We start from the raw sequence: 23,398 nt of genomic DNA, 5'->3' as shown, positions 1-23,398 counted from the left end.
TAATATCATGCATTTAATATTTAAATATATATATATATATAACAAGATTTGAGTTATCAAAATTATGTATATATTATAACCAGAATATTTTTAAAAATTTATTAGAAGATATTTTATCTGATAGCTGAATTAAAATTTATTAGAGGATATTATATCTCATTGCTTCTCTTGAAAACTAGGTCATTTAGAAACTTAAACTAATTTGCTATATAAATATCGCACCACCCACATTAGTTTCATGCATCTATCTTTTAAGTTTTCATATGTTTTTGATCGTTGTAATTTAAATTCTACTTTTGTGATCTTGTGCAGGTGTATGATAATCAATAAGTAACTCATAGACGGGAACACCATTACTGGTAATATTATAGGAGATTCTTCTTCTCCGTTTATTTTTGTTCTCTTCCTCTCCATGTTGTATCTCTATCTATATTTTTGCATCAGTAGTGATTCAAATAACAAAAAAAAAGATGACTTTGTTTATCCAGGAACTGATGATCTCTTTCGAAAAAGGTAATTCTTTTTTTTTATAAAGTTAAATCACTTATCAAGAATATAATATAAGATATGTATGCTAATTAAGTGTAATTTATTTATTGTGCGTGATCCTCTTCGGTACGTCTGAGAGCCAAAGGTAATCTCAAAGCTTTTTAAAAACTTTGAAACTCATTGATGTTGTCCTATCAATTATATAATTTGTTATCTTTAAATATTTTTGTTAGAATTACCTCTTTTCTGACTCAAAGCTTAGAGAAGGAAACCGTAAATCATCTCTGCTGTTACAATGAAACCAATGATAATAATTCTCAGGTAATTTAAATCTCTCTTTTATATTTCATGGCTAATTTTTTTTATTGGGGTTGTGCGTGAAATATTTATTTTTTCTCAATTATATTTTTCTGATGTTTTAAGATTAGTGTTAAATGTGATCGTTTTCTAAACGTTCTAATGTATTCTTTGTTCATATGAACATAGTATAAATATCAATATGTAACATCGAATCTTTCATATTAACCATATACATGTAACATAAATATTATATAGTTGTAAATATAATATCAACTTAATATTAATGTTAATGTCCGCACATGCGTGCGGGCGGTCCACCTAGTATACTATAAGTTTATTAATAAAAAATTATTTACCAATGCTTTGAACAAGTCTAGTAATTAAAGATGGATACAGATCGAATATTCGATTTTTTTTAAGTATTTATCCGAATAATCAATATCCAATTCGATACACTTTGTAGCCATCCAAATATTTGGTGTTTGGATATCCGTAATTTTTTTAACTTTTAACTGGATATAGATTTAATCCATACAAATAAAATTATTATTTTTTAAATCCCAAATAATATAAATAGTCATATTTATTAAAACATATATTTACTTTTAAAATTTCTAATAGCTAATATAAAATATTTAATAAATAAAATATTGTAAAAATATTAAGATATTATACTATATAATATTATATATATATTTTTTTAAATATATGTATATATATATGTATATAACGGATTTCAAATATTTGTTTCTAAAAATATTAGTATATGTGATTTTCTTTATCTTGTATAGATATTGCATATTAGTATATATTTTGTTTCGCAAAATTACAAATATCAAGATTTTTCTGTTCAAATCTAAACAAATAATGAATCGAATAAAAATTTTACAAATATATAGTCCACCTCTAGAGTAGTAATCATCTGATATAGTTGACATCTCCCCTACTTTATGGATATGATGATTGTCCAATTTATACATGAATTCGACACTAACGGCCCCCTTAATTCGTAAACTGCAACCTAACCTCTTGATTTAAAACGTTATTATATGTTCCAAATATTACGTATAGTTGATTACTAGTGGGGATATCATATATGCCTGCGCATATAGAAATATGATAGTGTGATCGATCTAATGCATAAAAAGGTTTTTACCTTTTCAATTTTACGAAATAAGTAGAGAATAGTGGGGCGTAGCTACTGCTAAAAAGGCTTTGTCCCGTCATGCCTATGGAAAACGCATTATACACTTCTTTTTCATCTGAAGATTGCTTTAATTGAAAATGCATTATTCGCTACAACATTTTATGATTTTATATATATGTAGATATATATATGTAGATAATCAAGTTATCAACGTGGAAACATCATTGCAAAACAACAAAACTGCTATAATTGTTTGCCCCCTAAATCTTCTAAAATCCTTAGCCTAATCATTTGGATTTCCATTCTCCAGAAGAAGATATAAAGAAAGATATGGCTTTATTTTCACAAAAATCCATGTTTTATCAATCATTAGATTTCTATGTTATAATTTACAAAACTGATAGATATATCAGAAAGTTTTGTTTTTCCTCTTCTGAGTTGCTTACTTTATTAACATTTTCAAATAGCAATTTATATATATATATATATAGAAAACAGAGATATTTTGAATTAATGAGAATTGAGAACAAAACCATTGATTTACCTCAAGGTACTACAAAAGAATAGAAGATCTTCACTATATCATCAACCAGAGGGATTCTTGTAAGAAAATATAAAAAAACTAACCCTACTTCCCCCCAACGCCATCGTCTAGGCATGACATCCTTCTTTTCACTTTAAAAAGCGCAAATCGATCGATTGTGAGAGTGAATGGTTGTTATATGATCAAGATTAATTATCTTATATTAACTAAACTATTATTCACGATTAAACTCTTTCACCATTTCTTTGAGAAAATAAAGAACGAGCAGAAGCTGACATCATAACTAAATGAACAGTTTTTGATTAGTTTCTGTGTGATTAAAGCAACTTTGCTCACTAACTTTTTCCCCTTTTCTGTTTTGCTTACTAATTTTAAAATGCCCCATAGATGTAAGTGTAACCATCGAAGTTTGGTTTAATGACGACGACTATGATTAAAGAAATTACGGGCATGGTGACGTACTGAATGACGAGTACGATTACTGTCGAATTACAATGACACGACGAGTTAATGTGATTGTATATTTCCTCCAATATGGTTAATACATCTTTGTATTCGGATATGGAACTTTCAAGTTAATAAAAATTATAAATTTGTAAAAATATAGTTTCTTTGGGAAACTGTTACTATTATTGATTAATAGATGAAGGACGTGTTAATTTATGTGAGTTTAAAATAAAAATAAGAGGATAAATTTACGATAAGCGGCGGCTAAAGATTCCCTGGATCTCGCCACCAATCACTCTATCTATAGGTAAATAAACTAATAACCCTAGGTGAAATAAAATAACAACCAATGCAATGTTCTTTTGTTTAGGGTTCATACACAACCCTAGTATCAAGAGAGCTAACATTTTTATAGCATGATATTTGGGTCCCTCGTGACATAAACTGATAAACCTTTCTCTTTGTTGCATCCTTCCCTTAATTAAATAGAATTTTAAAGTATAGAAACCTCGAGCCGATGTTCAAAATCAAATATATTATATAGACCCACTTCTACATATAAACACACCCAATCCAGTACAGTTAATAAACGGAGCAAAACCGATATAACAATAACATTAATAAGAAAGAAATAACATTGTTCCAATATATACAAAGTCATTGTTAATTTAGACCACAGAAACTTTAGAACATAAGAGATTCCAAAATATTTCCATACACTAATTAATGTTCCATTCATCAAATATTTTCGCTGAGATTCTCTATTCCATTTTTTTATATATCTATATAATAATAAAAACGATCATAATGTAATAAAAAGGTTAGGTTGAATCTAATCAGAAGGAGAGATCCATGATAATTCCTTCATACCTTTATTTCTCACCGCTGCTAAATTATTCTCCGATCCAGAAGCAACGGGCGGTGTGTAACCATCGGATCTTTGCACCATGTATTGCTCTTCACCATTGATCGATCTTAGAGGATCATTATCGGTGTCAGAATTCTTGTCCAGTCCATGCATAGTGTTTAGGGTTGGCTGTGCCATCGACGAGGATGAAGAGGCAATAATGTTGTGAAGCCCCCCAAAGTTTGTTCCCACGTCCACGTGGTTATTGAAAAAAGGGTTTGCGATGGTTTGCATGTTCAGGTTAAGGAGATGACCCTGATGATAATATGTAGAAGGAGGAGTTAGGTAACGATGACTGGTTGATGGTGGTGGGGTAATCTTGTGAGGAAAGGGTTTCAAGGGTCGTGAGGATGATGAAGGAGAAGAAGGGCCGAATAGGTCAGATCTTGATCTTGGAAAAGGAGAGGATGATGATGATAATCCAGCGAAAGGATTTGAAGGACTACCAGTGAATTCTTGAACCATGGCTCTGAAGTTTGAAGTGTCGGTGGTCAAAATAGTGGTAGGTGCCCGTCTCGAGACTCGAGATCTCTTCTTAGGAATCCGTGTTGTCACCGCCAGACCGTTTTTCTTGTCGGTAGGTACAGAACTAATGGGACTACTTGTGTCTGTGTTTGAGACTATTCTCAGATCTTGTTGAAGTGGGTTTGTGAAGAAGACTGGTGGTGTAGAGCCATCAGTGGGCTTCATGGTCGTTGTTGACCAGAGTGGATTATCTGTTGACCAACCGGTGTTGAGATAGTTAGCTATGAGAGAGTCAAGCTGTGTTTGACCGGCGGTGGTTGCGTTGTTGTTGTTGAATAAAGCAGAGATTGATTGATCGGCGCGTGAGTCGTACTCTTCTTGTTCTCCTCCACCACCACCGCTTGAAGATTGCATGCTACTACTGTTGCCGGAATCCATGGCAGAGAGAGAGCTAGAGAAAGATAGATGATGGCTTAGCTAGAGAGAGGATGATGATGATGGTTTAGCGAGAGGAATGAGAAATAATGGAGAGGGTTATGATTATTATTTTGGTTGCGAAAAACTTCAAAAAAAGAGGAAGAGAGTGTGAACGGAATTGAAATGGATGGTTGTGTGTGAAAGAAAAACCAATTAAAAGTGGACAGTTTCTTCTCATTTTTTTACTCTTACTTTTAACGCTCTTTACCTTTTGTTCCCCTTTTTTCGTTACTTGAAACTTGAAACTAGGGCTAATACATGTTAGTGTATAAAAATATCAGAGAGTAAGGGTGCTCGAACTATGCGTTTGATCGTTTGCTAGAGTGATTCGGCTTATAATCAAAATATTCTTTTAAAAGATAGCACGTACTTACAACTATTCAAAAATTGATGATGTGAATGACTTAACAGTAATAAAATTTAAGAACATGGAGCTTTTTGTTTACATCAACAGGGATTTTGTTTAAGCATGAATATATAATTATATATACACATACGTATAATTCGTTTCATTATCATTACTTTTCAAGGAGTGCTTCTAATAAGTATTGTTGTTTTCATATGTGAATGGAATAAAAGAAATGGTAGACGGAATTTACCAACATTGACTATTAGCAGTAGTAGATATATATTATATATATGGTAAAAAATTTAAATGATTTTTAAAATATAGTTAACTGATAATAGAGTAAAAGCTCTTGATTTTAGGTAAAGAGTTGTTAGTCTATGAAAAAAGATAAGTTGTTAGTCTATATGAAAATGATACAAGCAATAACCATAGCTCCTTTATACACCTAAAATGATATTTTATTATAAGAAAATTTATCTATATTAAGAGAACTGTATTTAAAAACAGTAGAATTTCAGTGAGAGGCTAGTATGTACGTACATTCAATCGTGTGTTACTATATGTACAAAAATGCGTAATTACATGTGGAATAGTGACATTTGGTAATGATTAATAGAGACATGTACCAGAAGTTGTCAAACAGAGCACAGTCTTTGACCGGGACAATGATCTGTGAGACCAAATTAAATTTAGTAAATGGAACAAAATGTGTGTATCCCTTTCCTGATTTAATCGTATTTATTGTACTTTTCTTCAATCTATGTTTTTTTTTTTTTGACAATTCTTCGATCTATGTTTGATTTGATTTGATTTGTTTTATGGTCTGGACTAACAAGGTGAATCATAGACAAGAGGAAACCATTCGCTTATTGTCATCTAGCCATTGACAAGAACTTGCTATTTCGTCACTTTCTAATACCCAAATAAACCATATAACTTTTTTTAAACTAGTTAAAATTTGATAATTATAGTTTATGGAATATCAATGATATAATAGCATTCTATAATAATTTACCTATTTTTTTATGGTTGGTATTCTTTTCTTAATATAGTAGCATTTTTAGATTGATCGATAGTTTGGTCGGGTAGATAAATTCAGTTCAACCACGAACTACAACTACAGTCACAGTGCAGAAACAGTAAAACTTTTACTCTTTGGTTTCTGAAAATATATCTAAACTTTGTTGTATTCGTAAAAATCGATACTTTTCCATTAACTTGGAACTCAATTAAGTTATGCATATATTAATCAATTTTCTCAAGTATCACGAAAAGCTTCTAAGATCAAATCGAAATAATTTGTATAAATAGAGATTTTGTAAGCTTACAAAGTATTTTTGACCACAAAACTTATTAAAGTATTTACTTTTTAGATTATGCTTTTTCACGGATTTAATTATTTTAGGGATTAGAGGTGGCTGTGTAGTTGTTGAGGTCATTGTCGTTCTATTTCATAGCTGTTGTGTAGTTGCCTAGATTTGCTTCTCCGAAGATCAAATCTTGAAGTGAAATCCCGAGATCTGACATCTTCACGTACTCTTCACTTGTTTGATATATATATATATATATTTTTTAAACAATATTTTCTCTGCATTTTTTTTAATTTGTGCATACATATTAAAAAATATTAATTTTGTACATTTTATAATAAAAAAATAATTATCTATATATCTAATCACATTTAAACCAATATTTTAAAAATTATAAAATTAATAAATTGTGCATTTAAACTCTAAAACGACATTTATTTTAAAACAGAAAAATTTTACTCTACAACAACAACTAAAATAAAACGAAAGAAATGCTAATCTGTTAATTTTCCTAAATACGAATTTATGATAAACTATTATCCATGATTTCTTACTTATTTAAATTTCCATTGAATAATAAATAATAATATAGTATTATCAAAGAAAACAGATTATTTTGATTACAACGATTAGTAGTTTTATTCAGGTGCTTAACATTACTATTTACATTGTGACAAAAAAACATTACTATTTACTTGTTTATTTAGAAAAATAAAACATAATAATTTCATAAATAAACATAATAATTTCATAAATATATTTTAACTTTAATACATATGTTTACTATAATTTTTTACGAACTATTGTTTTATCATATATTTTTACCATAACGATTGACTATAATGAATTATATATTGACTATTGTTCAAGTATTTTCATAACGATTTCAGTATTGCATAATCAATCTTTATTAGATTTCAGAGACTTACATAAATTTTGATCTACAAATCTTATATTTTATAATTCATATTTTATAAAGCATCAATATTTATTTTTGAAATGATATTTAAATTTAAGCCAAAAAAACTTATTAATTTTAGATTACATTTCAATACGGCCATAAATTTTGCATGGAATTTAAAGCTTTCAAATCTTTTGCCTAACTATATATGGACTCATTGGTTGATTATAATTACATTAGTTATATTAGAGTTTGAATGATTTACATTGTTCAGAGTATATATATATATATATATATATATATATATATATATATATATATATATATATATATATATATATAAAACAAACAAGCAAAAAAACAAAACATTATTGGAAGTTTAAAAGAAAGGAGCCAGCCGAGCCAAGTCTCAAAAAAGAAAAGGAGCCTTTGCATTCCTTAAATGTTTAATTAATAAAAATTGAGTGGTTGATTTAATGATCTTCTATAAATTTAACCAGTCAAATCTTATAAGAAAAATATATATACGAAAATAAGTATAAAGTGATATATTTACAAAATATCGGTGAATGTAGGAACATTTTCATATAGATATCGTGATAAATCAGAAAAGGTATTATACTGATTAGACCCTCCCTTTATAAAATCACAATTTAAAAACCCTTAGCATAACCTTACCACTGTTGATATTGACCATTACACATATCTAAAACACCATGTTATTGCTTACTTTTAAGTTTTAACTAAATATTTAAAAAAAAAAATTGATGAACAAAACAAAGAAAAATTGTTTTCAGGGATATTACCCCATGATGTAAGGTGCTCAAATATGACAAGCCTATTGATTTCCGACAAAAAAAAACCATTGATTTACAAAAAATATTCCAAACATTAAATCTACAGGATGCTTAATTTTTGAATATATCCGATGAACAACAAAATAAAATTAAATTAAGAAAAACAAAAAGATCTTCATATAATTTCATTAAAATAAAGCAAACAATTACGATATATCTGATGCTCGTCTAAATAATTTTATTTTAACATTTCTTTTCTATTATCAAATCAATATCATAAAACATTATCACATCAAATTCACACATATATATATATATATATATATGTATTGTTCTACAAAAGGCAATGTTAATGATAAACACATGTAGAGAATCAAAACTCATAATTAACTGATCATAACACTTGGTTTGGTAGTTTATATTAATATTATCATTGTGCCATTATTCATATATTCAAACTATCATAATGCATATCTACATAAATATTTTCATTTCCCTTTTGAAGCGAATGTCTAAGCTGTTACCCACAGTTTAAGCAATAATTATATTTTCAAACAAAAAATATTCCCACCACTTGTAAGAATATTTTTTTTGTCTGTTAGGTTTTGTTGGTTTCCTCACTGGCTTGATTCTTTGACATCCCAATCACTCGCCGAGAATCCACACTTGATATCATAATGTCTAAATTTACAGAATAATAAGTACACTAAGATCATACAATAAACATTTTATTTCTTTTTCTGATATGATTTATTTTGTGCGATTTGTTACTGTTAACTTGTATGATTGTAGCAAAGCGACTAAACAATTCAATTATATTACTTCTTTTTATACATAGACAGGACAAGCCAAAAAGAACCAAGTCTCTCAGATAAAAAAATTTAAAACTTTTTAACCAATACTTTATCTGTCGTTTTCGATTTTTAATGCAAAATTTATTAATTTTATTCTGCAATTTATTTTTTATTGGTTAAAATATGGTTAGATATATATGTAATTGTGTTTTATATAAAAAATATATAAAATTAATTGTTTTACTAATCTGTATGCACAAACCCGAAATGACACAAAACGAAGCGGATTGAGTATAATATTTTGATCAAAATGTATAATCATCGCAAGTTTGCAACAAAGTTCGATTCTGAAAAAAACAGAAAACTTTACTCTCTTTTTTTGGGTCAAAATAGAAAACAGTACTCTGATTCATCCATTCGAAGTTAAATCATATCCTACTATTTTGCTATGTATATAAAATATAAAAGTACATAATCATACAATGACATTCAAACAAGCAGACATTAAACAAGAGTGCTTGGAGTTAAGAAGGGTGCGTGTGATTAATCAAAGGTAGTTATGCTTCAAGACAATGAGACATGCCACGTCGCATCTCTTCCTCTATCTCAGAAAAGTGGACCATTGACTTTTATTACGATACGTTTTGGGAATTACAAATTACAAGATCCAATAATAATCCAATGCAATTGACAAAATTCTTATCGTATGTCAAACAAATAAAGACCTATTTGTCAACGTCCCAAGAAACGGGTTTATCTTCTTTTTTTTGGGTGAATGTAACGGGTTTTATCGTAGAAAGCTTGGGCTTTATATGGGCCTTACAAGTAGATGATGTAATCAAAGATTCACTTCGAACACGTTGTCGCACACGTGCCCTGAGGTACATCCTCAACACTGTCTACGTCTACGTGTAAGTGAAATGAAGAAGGTCTCTTCTCCTCGCCATGCTAGTTTCACTCTCATTCCTTCCAAAAACTAATTAAAAACCCTTCAATAACATCTTTTGATCAAGCGAGCAGAGATGTTACGGTTGCTGCAGCGGAGAATCTGCAGCCAAGCGGCGGAGAAAGTACGTTTGAGCAGCAGTTTAAGTGGCAACGGAGATTTTCCCATCTTAAAAGGTCACAAAGCGGCTCAGGACTTGTCCAAAGATACTCTAAAGTCCCATGAAACAATCAAAGACAAAGAAGGTATGATGAATAAACCGAAACTTTGGTTTTTTTTTTTTTTGAACAATTTAAAAACCGATACTTTTGTAAAAGCAAATTTTAAGGTTTTTATAGACGCAATATTGTTTTATAGAATTATATATAAAATTAATTGATAACAGGCCAACACAAAGTGGCCAAGAAGGAGTTCAAGATTTACAGATGGAACCCTGATAAGCCAAATACTAAACCCTTTCTTCAATCATTTTTCGTTGATGTTTCCACTTGTGGCCCCATGGTAATTTACTACAGTTATTGGTTACTAATTAGTTCCATAGGATTACTTTGAATTTTGGAGGGCTTCGGTTCTTGGATAACGAGGTGTGTTTCGTTAGGTTTTGGACGTCTTACAGAAGATAAAAGCAGAGGAAGATCCGAGTTTGAGTTACCGAAGATCATGCAGAGAAGGGATATGTGGATCTTGCTCGATGAACATTGACGGTACTAATACTGTTGCATGTCTTAAACCTATAAACTCCGACACGTCTAAGCCAACCATAATCACTCCTTTACCACACATGTACGTCATCAAAGATCTAGTCATCGACCTCACTAATTTTTACCAGCAATACAAGTAAGTAAACCTCCCTTCTTTTTATATCTCTTATTGGTTTCTCGCTGCTTCCATATTCTGGCATGTGTTGGTAATATTGGTTATATATTTTGACCTAAATATTGGAAAATAAACCACAAAATGATAGAACTATCCGTGTATTTAAAATGAAACTCTATACACTTCTATCCTCTACGTGACACTTCATGCATGTTATTGTGTTGTGTTTAGATCAGTCGAGCCATGGTTAAAGACGAGGAAGCCGCCTAAAGACGGACGCGAACACCTTCAATCACCAAACGACCGTAAGAAACTAGACGGGTTGTACGAATGCATACTTTGTGCATGTTGTACCACGTCATGTCCTTCTTATTGGTGGAATCCTGAGGAGTTTCCAGGTCCTGCGACTTTACTACAGGCTTACCGCTGGATCAGTGACAGGTTAAATAAAATATTCAATACATTCTATTCAAACTAGAATAGAAAATCGAAGATTAACAGTCATAATTCATATCGATCTCTAACATAGATTTATGTTGTACTTTGGTTTAACGCAGCCGCGATGAGTTTAGAGAAGAGAGGTTACAAGCAATAACAGAGGATGAAAGGAAAGTGTATAGATGCAGAGCAATCAAAAATTGTACGGCCACTTGTCCTAAAGGACTTAACCCAGCTAGTGCCATCTTGAAGATGAAGGCTAAGCATTCGCTCCCAGATCCGGTCAAGAGAATTGAGAGAGCCTAGCCATACCATTACTCGGTCCTGTCCGGTTATTATGTAATAAAAAGCTTTTATATCTGGCTATACGTGTGTTTCTGGACTATTTTCTATTTATATAACTTTATCAGAACACGCTTTGTTTTGTTTTTTTTTTTTGAAAAATGAACACGCTTTGTTACATCGAAGGAAATATAATATATCTACGTGCTTTCCATAAAAAAACATATAAAATGGATTCAATCGGTGAAAAAGACGGACTAATTATTTTCGGACAAATAGTCTTTTGAATTCACCACTTGGAAGAGATGAACAAAATTAGAGTTTAAGACTGATCTACAATCAAGATATGGATGAACATCTTATAAGTTATAATCACTCAATATCAAGCATTGTATATAACATATTTGTTTTCATTCTTTTATTTTTTAAAAGCAGGAAATCTTAATCACACTCGAATTAAATATATGATCACGTCATGTTTCATTGACAACCCCACCAGAATAAATAAATAACACACTCACATCGTGGAAACGACTCATCGATTCTTGACAGAGTCCGAACATTGATTCCTAATGGCCGACAGCTCATATGGCGAAGTATCACGAGCCAACCATTGCTCCACCGTGAATTTCTCCTGAGAACAACTTCTCTTACGACTCTCACTCATCGTCACTTCAACGTAGTTACAATACCAACCGTGGTGATCGCCAGAGCCATCAGAAGTCAAATTCATCGCACAAACCGGACCTGATAAGCAAGAACCTAAGCCGGTGAAAATGTCGAGATTACCCCTCTCATAATAATCGTGGAATGGACCCATTAAACCTCCCCATGACACCAAATCGGATATAACAGCATTTTGCCCGTAACTGTCGTAGAGACGGAGGCTCATGACGGAGTCTGAACCGGCTTTCCAAACCGTACCGGTTCTTATGTAAACCGTGAACACGCACACGTCATCATTGTCCAACTATGTAAATAATATCATTAATCACTCTAATCATAAATGGTAACGTTTGACTTGTAAGTTGTAATATACGATTTGTGTGTTCATTTGCAAGGAAGTGACTTACGGAAAGAGCAATTGCTACGGCGGAGATGAGGAGGAGACAGATGAGGACGGTGGAGCTGCTGCGCAACATCGTCGTCTTGTAGAACTCTTATGTTTATTGGTTGGTAGAGAGCCAAATTGTATTAAATCGAGTGATGTTGAGCACTTAAATTTATTGTAATCGTTTACTTGTTCGCTTAAGAGGGATTGTTAATTTCTGATAATAATAAATTTTCTAGTAATAGTTTATGTGGATATTCCGGTGGTGTCGCTATAATCCGTTGGAAAAAATGAATTATTCTACAAAAAAATTTCCATTAGAACTTTCTTTTAATAGTTGTTGACTGCATGCATCTCATTCATTTCTTAAATCTGATATTTATTAGAATTTGGGTTTTGTTTTCATCTTAACAAAATAAATGAAATAAAAATGGTATGCTTCCTTTTTATTTGTCCACCATAATGTTGATATTTTTTTTTCAAAAAAAAAAGTAATAAACGTAGCATATGCCTTTTGTCAAAGTATATGCTCATTGTGATTTGAACTTACAATATGCTCTTGAGATATTAATTATTTATCAACCGAAAACATTTGTTTAGTTTCCAAATGAGTTTGTTATATAGAAACTCGGAGCATAAAAAATATATTGCTATTATATATCATATATATATTTATATTCCAGCTGAAACAAGTTGGGTGTGTGAACCCACCAAGTTAGACGGCCCAGATTAAATATTCGAATATTTTTAGTCTTTTTCTTTATTAAAAAACTTCAAAGAGGTGATTTGTGAACCGTTGAGCATTCTATCAAATCAGAATCTGATATCGTTTTAAAGACACCCACTTGTAATTCATACTTAATATGCCCTGACCTGAAACTAATGGTTGAATACTTCATAATTTTAATGTACTTACCGGTTCTAACTACTACTCTTTCAGTTTTTCGTACGTACGTATGTTTCTTTGTTAAAAGATTGTCAATTAAGCATGCACACCATTATATTTTTGTTCTGGTCAATGCCATGACATTACAAGTTACATTAGCTTTCGCTGTTTAGAAATGCTCACCATGATACAAAATTGTCACATAATATAGAATTACTTTTGATCGTATAGATGATCGTATTTACATTAATTTATCATGTACATACTACCATCTATCAGAGTTTAAAAGAATACTTATCTAGCCATATATAACGCGCATTCGTTTGTTCTGTTGTTTAAGTGTATGGATTTCATAACAAGAAGCGTCCCCAGACCAAGACAAGCAGAGAAGACTGGTGGATGTGTTAATTTTTATGGGTCGACCTATGTCTTAGCCAAGAAAGACATGTGTGTTTTGTTCTCGTTTTAACATTTGCATACGCGAGTTAAGGAAGATAAATATTACTCCATCTGTTTCATATTAAGTGTTGTTTTAGAGAATTTTGTTCATTACAAAATAAGTGTCGTTTTCGATTTTCAATGCAAAATTTATTAATTTTATGCAAAATTTATTTTTTTATTAGTTGAAATATGGTTAGGTGCATAAGTAATAGTATTTTTTTATAGGAAATATATAAAATTAATTTTTTCTTTAATCCGTGTGCAGAAATCTAAAACGACACTTATAATGAAACAGAGGGAGTAGATGTCTAAATCTTATTGCAAAATCACAGGACACATATTTATATTGAATGGAAACATAAAATGCATGACATAATAGTTATTATCTCTCTTATTAAAACATAATCATTTCCATGGACTTAACCTTTTTTGTAAATTTTTAAATTTAATACTTCTAGTATATAGTCAAACTCACCAAAATCATTAATATCTCAATTCCTTATAAAAACATAAAAACTTCATTAAGGATAATCATGAAAAACAACAATATACTACTAACTATGTTTCCAAACAACAAAATAATTAATCTTGTGTCCAAACAATAGAAAACATCATTTCTTATCTTTTTAATACATTTTATTACTCTTTTTAAAATTATTTAGTAAATCAAATAATTGATTAAAACACTCAAATAATTTATGAAAATTTGAAAATAAATATAACTATTTTATTTACAAAATATATTATTTAATATGATATCAACTAAATTAATGAATTATTTTATTTATATTTTCAAAAATAAAATTTTATTAATTAAAAATAATATTTAATTAAATATTGTATATAAATAAATATTTGATAAAATTAATTACATAAAAAAAGTTTTATAATTTAAATTTTATCTAAAATACATAGCATACAATTAATCAAATTAATTAATCAAATTAATTACAGAGATTTTATTAAAAGATCATAACGAATCGGGTTGAAATAATTATAAAAAATAAAAAATAAAAATATATAGTTATATATTTAATATAAATATATAATAGTATAACTATATAGTTTTCAAACACTAAAATAACAATGTTAAAATATTATTAATTTTATAAATTAAGTAATGTTAAATTTTTTTATCCGTACTCAAAAGCGCGGAGTATAGTCTAGTTTATATTAAACATTAATTTAACATTTGTACCAAAAAATTCTACTAAACCTAAATCTACAATCGAAGTTGATTACTATCATTAACTGTTATTACGCATTTAGATTTTGTGGGTAAATATCTCTTTTCCTGATTTTCTTGGAATATTCAGATCTTTTGAGAATTTTAAATCCAAACACTTTGGCAACCATGCGGATTTTTGGGCGTGGTAATGCTAGATTTTGTAGCTAATTTAAAATAATTTCCACCTATTTGTGATGTATAGGACATATCTTCTCTTCAGGTTCTTAAATGTATAGTTTATTCAATTTTTTTCCAAATTATTAACGCATCATCGATTATGGAATCTACTATGTTTACATGTTACTGCTGAGATAATCAAATTAATATGGTTCCTCAGAGACATGGAAGCTCAGACTTAGAGATTCTCCGTCATGATAATAAGTCCAAAAAAGCATATACTGTAACCTGTTGGGTGTAGAGATAAAATGTTGAAGAAAAAGTATAATTACAGCAAAATTTAGTAATTGATCATAAATTAATTATAAATAAGGATATGTGCGTTATTCTCGAACCCAATCGGATCAGCCGATAGGATTTATCAAAAAAAAAGTAAAGAAATATATTAATAGTTTTGTTGTAATGTGGGGATGTATCAATTTGATTAGTGCGTTGGATTGTTATCTCTTATCATCACAAATTATTATAAGTAACTGGTCGATAAATTATAATCTTCTCCTACCCATCGGGATAAGGATTAACTACGGCGACTCAAATAAGGAACCAATGTTATATATAATAGAGAATATATAATATATATAGTCTAGTAGTAATAAAATTTAAGTTTGTTTTCTTTTCATGGCCGCATGGTAAACTATATAAAGAAATTTAACTATAACATGAAACGAAATGTTTATTTGGCAAACATGACAAATTTCTGAGGTAAATTGATACTAATAATTTATCTCACCAAAATCTACAATCGAATAGGTGGTGGAAATATAATGATTGCAAACACAAAACTTGAACCATAAAAGAAAAGTAAAAAAAAGTCCTAGATGTGTTGGTCTAGTAGAATCGATTAATCATTTTCTTTTTGAATGCCTACCAGCTCTTTAGGTTTGGGTCTTATCTTACTATCCGTCTATTCCGTGTTACTTCCCGAATATATCTATATATCAAAACATGAATTTCCTATTTTGGAAGAGAAAAGAGATGGCTCATTTGAGACTAAAATTCAATACTTTTCCATGGATCTGTTGGTACATTTGAAAGGCGAGGAACGACAAACTGTTCAATGGGAAAGACGTATCCCCCCATTGACACCTTCCAACATGCGTCTCTTGAGGAAGAATGTTGGAAGAAGGCTAACGAAAATGAGGAAGCAAATGAGGATCATGACGATCTGTCCACTACAGAGATTGAGACAACGCCCCTTTGGATATCCTGAATCCCTACTTGTCAAATTAATGCATCATGGATCAATAATGGCAGTGTCAGTGGCTTAGGGTGAAGTCTTAAGGATTAAATAGGATTAGAATACTTCGGATTACGGGCGTGTAACAGGAACCTCTCAGCTTTGCACGCTGAGATAGAAGGGTTACTTTAGGCAGCCTCATGTATGAAAGACAAAGGGATCACTGCAGTACGGTTTGAGACAGACTGCATGGACTTAGTGGATATGATTACAAACCCGATGGATTGGCCAGCTTTCGCGACAGAGATCGAGGTGTTCCAGAGGTTACAGGAAGACTTCGAGGATGTGAGACTACTCATATTCCTCGAAGTCGAAATGGCCGGGCAGACGGATTAGCAAAAGATGCAAGGACCAGAAGTTTTATCTTCTCCCATATAGATCAGATCCGGACAGATGGAGATGCTCTTCGGAGTCGGTTTGTCTGCTCTCCACTTGATATAGCTTAAATGGATAGACGGCAAAAAAAAAAAAAAAGTAAAATCTGAATTTATCTTAAAATCGTAGATAATAGTAGCAAATTGATTCGGCCGATTTTTTTTATTTCATCTGATTACTTTTAGAAAATTTACTAAAAATAAGGGCCTATAGCAAATGATATGAACAAAGAAAAGCAAATCACATAATGACAAAAGAATCCAACTTTTAGAATATTATTTTTCTCTTTAAGAAGTGTATGTGTGGGCCTAAAATAAGTGGCAACTCATTTTCCATCTACATTTTTTTCATAACAATTTTTAATTATAACTCTAGGATAAATTAAAGGCACTACTAAACATTTGTAGATTATAAATTAATAGATATTACTGTTTATTTTGATGGATATGATGGTTTGTCTTCTAGTCCAGTATTCACTAATTACAAAATATCCATTACCCTTTTTCTATTTGAAATAATTAAAATTATATATCATGTTATGGGCCAAGAAGTAACTGAGTCATAAAGACGTAGGGAAGCCGTGGGGATGATAAAGTGGGCTCATATCCACGACCGAAAGTCGTTGAAAGCAACGATACCGTTAGGGTTTGACAGTTGTTTCCGTTTACCTGTCAATTTACTTTTCTTTTTCTTCCTTTTCTTTTATTTTCAACATAAGTATTCAGAATAATGTCTTTCAAAGAAACAAAAAATATATTCAGAATAAATCTGGACACATATATACACAATAAAGGTAAAAACAAAGTTCATCAATCAAAGTATAAAACAATGAAGAATATAATTCCTGGATTTTACCACCCAAAAATAATAGTAAGAATAATTCCCACATCCTTGTTCCACTTGATAGGACTGTTATGGTCCAAGAATATTTGTTATTTTGAATGTATGATGCTGAATTTTTGCTGATTTTTTTTCATTCATACGTTTGTTAGGATTCAATGTTCTTTTATTTTTAAAACAGGGAATCAATGTTCTTTTAAAGTTATTTCTGTACACATTTTTCACTCTTCGATAGTTTGAAGCGAATCATTCTATTAGATAGAATTGAGATTTGTAGACATCAATTGTTTTAATATAACTAGATATTGACCCGCGCGATCGCGCGGGTGTTTGATTTCAATTTGTTTTATAAACGTTGAAATCTTGTTTTATAAAAAGTTATATATTTATAAAAATTAACTATATCTAGTTTTAAAATAATCAAATAATTTAAAGTTAATATTTACAAACCAAAGTACCTTAAAAACAAATTACCAGAATTCTTTTTTTTTCTAAAATTTAAAAATTGTCTGAATTATTCAATTTTTTTCCATAAACTCGAAATGTTCTAAGATTTTATTTGAAAATGTAATTTCTGACTTTTAACCCGAATTAACCAAAGAAACATAATCAAACTGTAAATAATGAGATCCAAAATTATCTTAGATATTAGCCGGTTCCTAACTTTGTTACCCAAACCAAACCGAAAATAGAAAAAAAATCAAATTTTCTCAATAACGCTTATGTGTCTCTCTGATAAATGATCATAAATTTTTATAACTAAAGAACCGAAGAACAAAAGAATAGAAATAAAACCGAAACTGAAGGGTGGTAAATCGTTTACACTATTAAAGGGAACTGATTTGGTTGGTTTTAACTAATGGTTAGTGATTTTCTTAAATACAGTTCGGTTGTTAATGGAAAGGAATATTATTTAGTATAATAGATAGATGCTTCACGGTTAATGCTATGTTTTAAATGATATGTTTTAATTTAATGACATTCTATAAAGGTCCATTTTAAAATATCACACATGAAAGAAGTCATGACTTCTCTTTTAATATAGTAGATATATCAATTATGCAGTTAAAATGCTACTCTATTTTATTTCAAATTGAAGTAACTCTGCAATGTTATTGAGTTTCATCTTTTATTTATTTATTTATTTTTATTTTAGTTTAATTCCTATCACATTTAATAATGAAAATTCAAGACCGACTAAAAATGAAGTTATATACAAATTATTTTATTTTAAAAGTTATTTTATTCTGTTCTGAAGATTAAATAAAGTAAAATTCAAAAAAAAAAATTTGGATCAGATGGACTGTGGTTAAACATGTTCTAATACAGAAGCTAATGGAGAACTACTTTTCATTTGGCTCGGTTCCCATTAGATAAACCAGATAACATATCAAATTTTACATAGCATGAGCCTTTAATTTTCATTAATTTTCAATATATTTTTTGATGAAAATTCAAATTTATTCATTTTTTTTTGGAACTAACATTTACAAGAGAATTATATAATTACTTTTGACTACTTTTCCATGCTAAGTGTAAACAAAAAGAATTTAACTGAAAGCCCCATCTACAATTTTCAATGTTAAGCTCGATTCAGAATAAATAAGCTACGAAGATCTAAAACATGTACTCCCTCCGTTTTTTAATATAAGTCGTTTTAGAGAAACTTTTTTGTTCCAAATTATATGTCGTTTTCGGTTTTTTATGTAACATTTATTAGTAATTAATGTTGTCTGACCAATGATAATATATCTTCTATTTTTCTATTGGTTAAATTGTGGTTAGGTAAATAATTAATGATGTTTTTGTTTCGAAAATATAAGAAATTAATGATTTTCTTAATCTATGTGCATAGCTTCAAAACGACTTATAATAAAAAACGGAGGGAGTATTATTTAGAAACATAAAATGTATATATATAGTCACGAGTTCAACAATAACATATAGCTGAATCATTTGGCTAGATAAAATTTCACATGTTTTCTAATGTGTATATACATATTTATATTCTTCACCATGGTTTTAGCAATCCAATGAATTCAGAAACATTTATGATTATTAATAAAATTTCACAATTTCCTAGAATAACAAGTTTATATTTACTCGCAAAATAAAAGTTCACATTTACATGGGAAAAGAGGACCGAGACGTGTTGGCTCCATAATGCTTCGACAGAAAAAGAAAAGATAGGAAAGCGATGAGAAACAGCACACTAAACCAACGACGTATAATAAGTTTCTTTACATGTAATCACACACTCATTTCTCACTTCATTACAACTCTTTACAGCTCATTTCTTCAACTTTCTTTTCATTCTTCCCAAAAATCATATCAACTTTGACAAAATATGCCAAAAACCTCATGTCAATTGACACACGTTGAATGTGTCCCAACTCCCAACTGATATTGGCCCTCTATTATTTCCACTAATTCCAAGTTTCCCATTCAGCATTTTTATTTAGATATATTTCTAAAAGTTAATTTGTCCCTCATTTACAAGAAAACAAAAAGATAAATTTCTACTAATTGACTCGTAATAACATGTACCATAGTTATTACGTACGGTATTAACTACCCTGGTGATGGTAGAAGACAATTCCTTCATATGACTCATATTAAAATATCTTCACAGAAATAAGAACTTCCATATGACATTTATAAGTTAAGAATGTCAATTCAAATATGCCCATTACAGTTATAATCCATTTTGGTCTCTTGTATAAATGTTCTAGATGTGAACATTTGTTGATTCTTTCATAAGTTCGAAGATTAGATATTCCAGAAATTTTTAGTTATATAGATATGAAAATTATTAGGAAAATTGCTTGTTCTATATATTGGGATCAGTCGGGGAAAGACCCATCATGTCATGTGGACTTGGTGGGTGAACGTACAATGGATGCTGTCTGACATTTCCAATGGAGAATTTTTCTATATGATTCTCAAGATACATATATGTATATACATATATTATTATTTAATTATGAATTTCTTAAAACGAAAAACCTAACCGAAAATTTAAAATAAAATATTTTTGGCTGAGTTTATTGTAGTGTTAGAATATTTATACTTAAATAATAATTTTTATATGTACACGTATATGTATTCTGAGAATTCCCCATTGAGAGTTTTCTTAGTATTATGCTATTAGTTTTTACTTACTTGCTATGGTTTTTCCCTTGTATACTACTACGTAGGATGTCAATTCGGGGTGGCCCGGCTCAGTCTAAATCCTCAAAATCCATAAATATTTGAGTCCGGCCCAGAAATATTTTGGTCTTAAAATTCAAAGTTCAGCCCGGTCTTTATAGGGTTATAAGGCTTTTCGAACTTTTTTGGACTTTTGGAAAAATAATTCGTCATTGCCACTTCCATCGTTTTAATACATGTAATTTTTATTAAAAAAAACAGTTTCATTTTTCTGTTTTAAACAATAAAGTGAGTTTAATTTTTTTTCTTAGCAGATATTTTTACGTTTTCGTATGCTTTAAAAATATATTACAAACAAATCAAATTTAATAAAATTTAAATAATCAAATATAAATTAAACTATATATACGAGAATTTTTTTATGAAAAAAATGGTCAAATGTTTCATACTTTGTATTTTGAAATTAAAAAATAACATGCTGTACATGAAAAGAGAAGGTACATTTACAAAAATTAAAATGTGACACTTGTAATGATCAAACAAGAAAGTCCATTAACAACTAATATATTTCCTTTATTAGAGTTTGGATAAAAATATTAAAATAATATATCAATACTAATAATTGGTTTGATTGCAAAAACGATAATATTTAAGTTAAAATATAAAATTTTGGGTTTTCGGGCCGGTCTTAGCCCAAACGGGCTTAGGCTTTAAATATCCAAAGCCCAAATGGGCTTCGTCTGAAAGGTCCAAATTTTTATAAACTTATAAAATTAAGTCCAAGCCCGGTAATATTTAGGATTGGGCGGGTTCGGGCTGCGGGCTTCAACCCTAATTGACATGTCTACTACTACGGAAAAAATAAAATAAAAGAATCTACCCACCACTAAAGAGAATTAGGGGTGAGCATGATTTTGGAGGTATTAGTGATTCGATCCATTCGTCCTAATAATCAATTATCTGATATGATTTGATATGTAGCCACCCGAATATACGATATCGTAGATATCTGGAAAATTTTAGGTTTCTGACCGGATATCCGATTCGATACGTCAAAATAAATAAATAAAGTAAAAATAATATAAAATAATGATATTTTATTACAAAAAAATAAAAAAAGTTATTTACTTTTTCAAAATTATAATAACTAATTTAATAAATATAGTAAATAAAAACTGTAAAACTTATGTATAATATAATATATATATATATATAATTTATATAGATAATTCTTTAACTATATGAATATATATATATATATTCATATTATGGATCGGATCAGATATCCGTTTCTAAAAATATTAGTATTTGTGATTTACTTTGATTCTTACGGATATTACATATCAGTATTTGTTTTGCTTCGTAGAATTACGGATATCCAGATTTTTCAGTTCAAATCAAAACATATAACAAACTGAATCAAAATTCAAGTCTGTCCTATCTCCGATCCCGTCATATTCGATGACCTGTTTCAAGCTACCCCTCAGCCTCATCAACAGGATACAGTCAGCTCTCACAAGGTTTTGGTGGGACGCCAATCCCGATGAGCGCAAAATGTGTTGGGTTGCGTTTTCAGAACTGGCAAAGTCTAAGGGTGACGGTGGACTGGGACTGCAGGATATTGAGATTTTCAATGTGGCTCTGTTGGCAAAACAGAGTTGGAGAATCGCCACCAATTCAGACTGTCTACTAGCGCGTGTCCTATTGGGAAAATACTGCAGACACCAGCCCTTCTTTAAAGTACCGGCCTCGACGTCTATATCACATGGTTGGAGAAGTATTTTATGTGGACGAGACCTGTTACTAGAAAACACTGGTATAGCAATAGGTAGCGGAAGAGATACATCACTATGGAATGAGCCTTGGTTGTCATCAACCTCCCCCACCCGTCTAATGGGACCAGCGACATCACATTCAAAAGACTGGAAAGTCTCGGAGATCATAGATTCAACGACTGGAGATTGGAACAGAGCTTTGATTGAACAGACCATACCCGACTTCGCCCCGGACATTCTCAACATCAAACCAAGTAAGTTGGGAACGCGGGACGCGCTGGTCTGGCTTCCAACAAAGGATGGCGTGTTCACCACTAAATCTGGTTACTATTCAGGACTAGCTATGAGAACATCTAAGCAACCTCCCTTGTCTCAGCAACATCCCTGCAATTGGAACACTGATATTTGGAGAGGAAACTTCTCGCCAAAGCTAAGAGTGTTTCTTTGGAAAATAGTCAAGGGAGCTCTGCCACTGGGAGAGAATCTAGAAAAGAGAGGCCTTAGATCCAACACAAATTGCATCCACTGTGGACTGCGAGAGACAGCTACTCACCTCTTCCTACATTGCAGTTATGCAAAGAGTGTTTGGGAGTCAGTACCACTGATCAACCCGGAAGCAATTTTTTCGGCCCCACATTTCGAAAAAGCTCTGAAAGACTCTAAAAGCCTCATTAACCTTCCGCCTTCAGGAGTTGCGATACCTCTGTTTCCATGGATTTGCTGGACAATCTGGTTATCAAGAAATCAGCTAATATTTGAAAACAGAAAGTTCACAGCTAAGGAAGCTTGTTTGAAAGCAATCAAGCTAGCAAGAGAGTGGCAGGAAGCG

General features: G+C 30.6%; 3 protein-coding genes across 3 annotated transcripts; 1 reads left to right on the top strand and 2 right to left on the bottom strand.

The window, feature by feature from the left end:
• Positions 1-3,445: 3,445 nt before the first annotated feature.
• LOC106380171 (calmodulin-binding protein 25) lies at positions 3,446-5,026 on the bottom strand. The gene has a single exon (XM_013819979.3). The coding sequence runs from the start codon at positions 4,735-4,737 to the stop codon at positions 3,760-3,762; it is 978 nt and encodes a 325-aa protein (XP_013675433.1). The 5' UTR covers positions 4,738-5,026; the 3' UTR covers positions 3,446-3,759.
• Positions 5,027-9,850: 4,824 nt separating this feature from the next.
• On the top strand, positions 9,851-11,470 carry LOC106380172 (succinate dehydrogenase [ubiquinone] iron-sulfur subunit 3, mitochondrial). The gene is made up of 5 exons (XM_013819980.3): positions 9,851-10,118; positions 10,259-10,374; positions 10,472-10,710; positions 10,921-11,130; positions 11,247-11,470. Exons 1-5 carry the CDS (start codon positions 9,950-9,952, stop codon positions 11,431-11,433), a joined length of 921 nt encoding a protein of 306 aa, XP_013675434.2. The 5' UTR covers positions 9,851-9,949; the 3' UTR covers positions 11,434-11,470.
• A 141-nt stretch (positions 11,471-11,611) lies between these two features.
• LOC106380173 (PLAT domain-containing protein 3) lies at positions 11,612-12,847 on the bottom strand. The gene is made up of 2 exons (XM_013819981.3): positions 12,483-12,847; positions 11,612-12,379 (listed from the first exon to the last, which is right to left on the bottom strand). Exons 1-2 carry the CDS (start codon positions 12,549-12,551, stop codon positions 11,945-11,947), a joined length of 504 nt encoding a protein of 167 aa, XP_013675435.2. The 5' UTR covers positions 12,552-12,847; the 3' UTR covers positions 11,612-11,944.
• Positions 12,848-23,398: the final 10,551 nt, after the last annotated feature.

Source organism: Brassica napus, chromosome A2, assembly GCF_020379485.1.
Source record: "Brassica napus cultivar Da-Ae chromosome A2, Da-Ae, whole genome shotgun sequence".
NCBI classification, from domain to species: domain Eukaryota; kingdom Viridiplantae; phylum Streptophyta; class Magnoliopsida; order Brassicales; family Brassicaceae; genus Brassica; species Brassica napus.
The sequence above is the reverse complement of the archived record's forward strand: the minus strand, read 5'-3'. Positions and strand labels throughout refer to the sequence as shown.

What these genes read in the sequence shown, in the direction of transcription:
- LOC106380172 (XM_013819980.3), top strand. Translation starts at nt 9,950, where the DNA reads ATGTTACGGTTGCTGCAGCGGAGAATCTGCAGCCAAGCGGCGGAGAAA. An exon ending in AACAATCAAAGACAAAGAAG is followed by an intron (nt 10,119 to 10,258) that starts GTATGATGAATA and finishes AATTGATAACAG; the next exon opens with GCCAACACAAAGTGGCCAAG. An exon ending in TTTCCACTTGTGGCCCCATG is followed by an intron (nt 10,375 to 10,471) that starts GTAATTTACTAC and finishes GTGTTTCGTTAG; the next exon opens with GTTTTGGACGTCTTACAGAA.
- LOC106380171 (XM_013819979.3), bottom strand. Translation starts at nt 4,737, where the DNA reads ATGGATTCCGGCAACAGTAGTAGCATGCAATCTTCAAGCGGTGGTGGT.
- LOC106380173 (XM_013819981.3), bottom strand. Translation starts at nt 12,551, where the DNA reads ATGTTGCGCAGCAGCTCCACCGTCCTCATCTGTCTCCTCCTCATCTCC. An exon ending in CCGTAGCAATTGCTCTTTCC is followed by an intron (nt 12,380 to 12,482) that starts GTAAGTCACTTC and finishes TTATTTACATAG; the next exon opens with TTGGACAATGATGACGTGTG.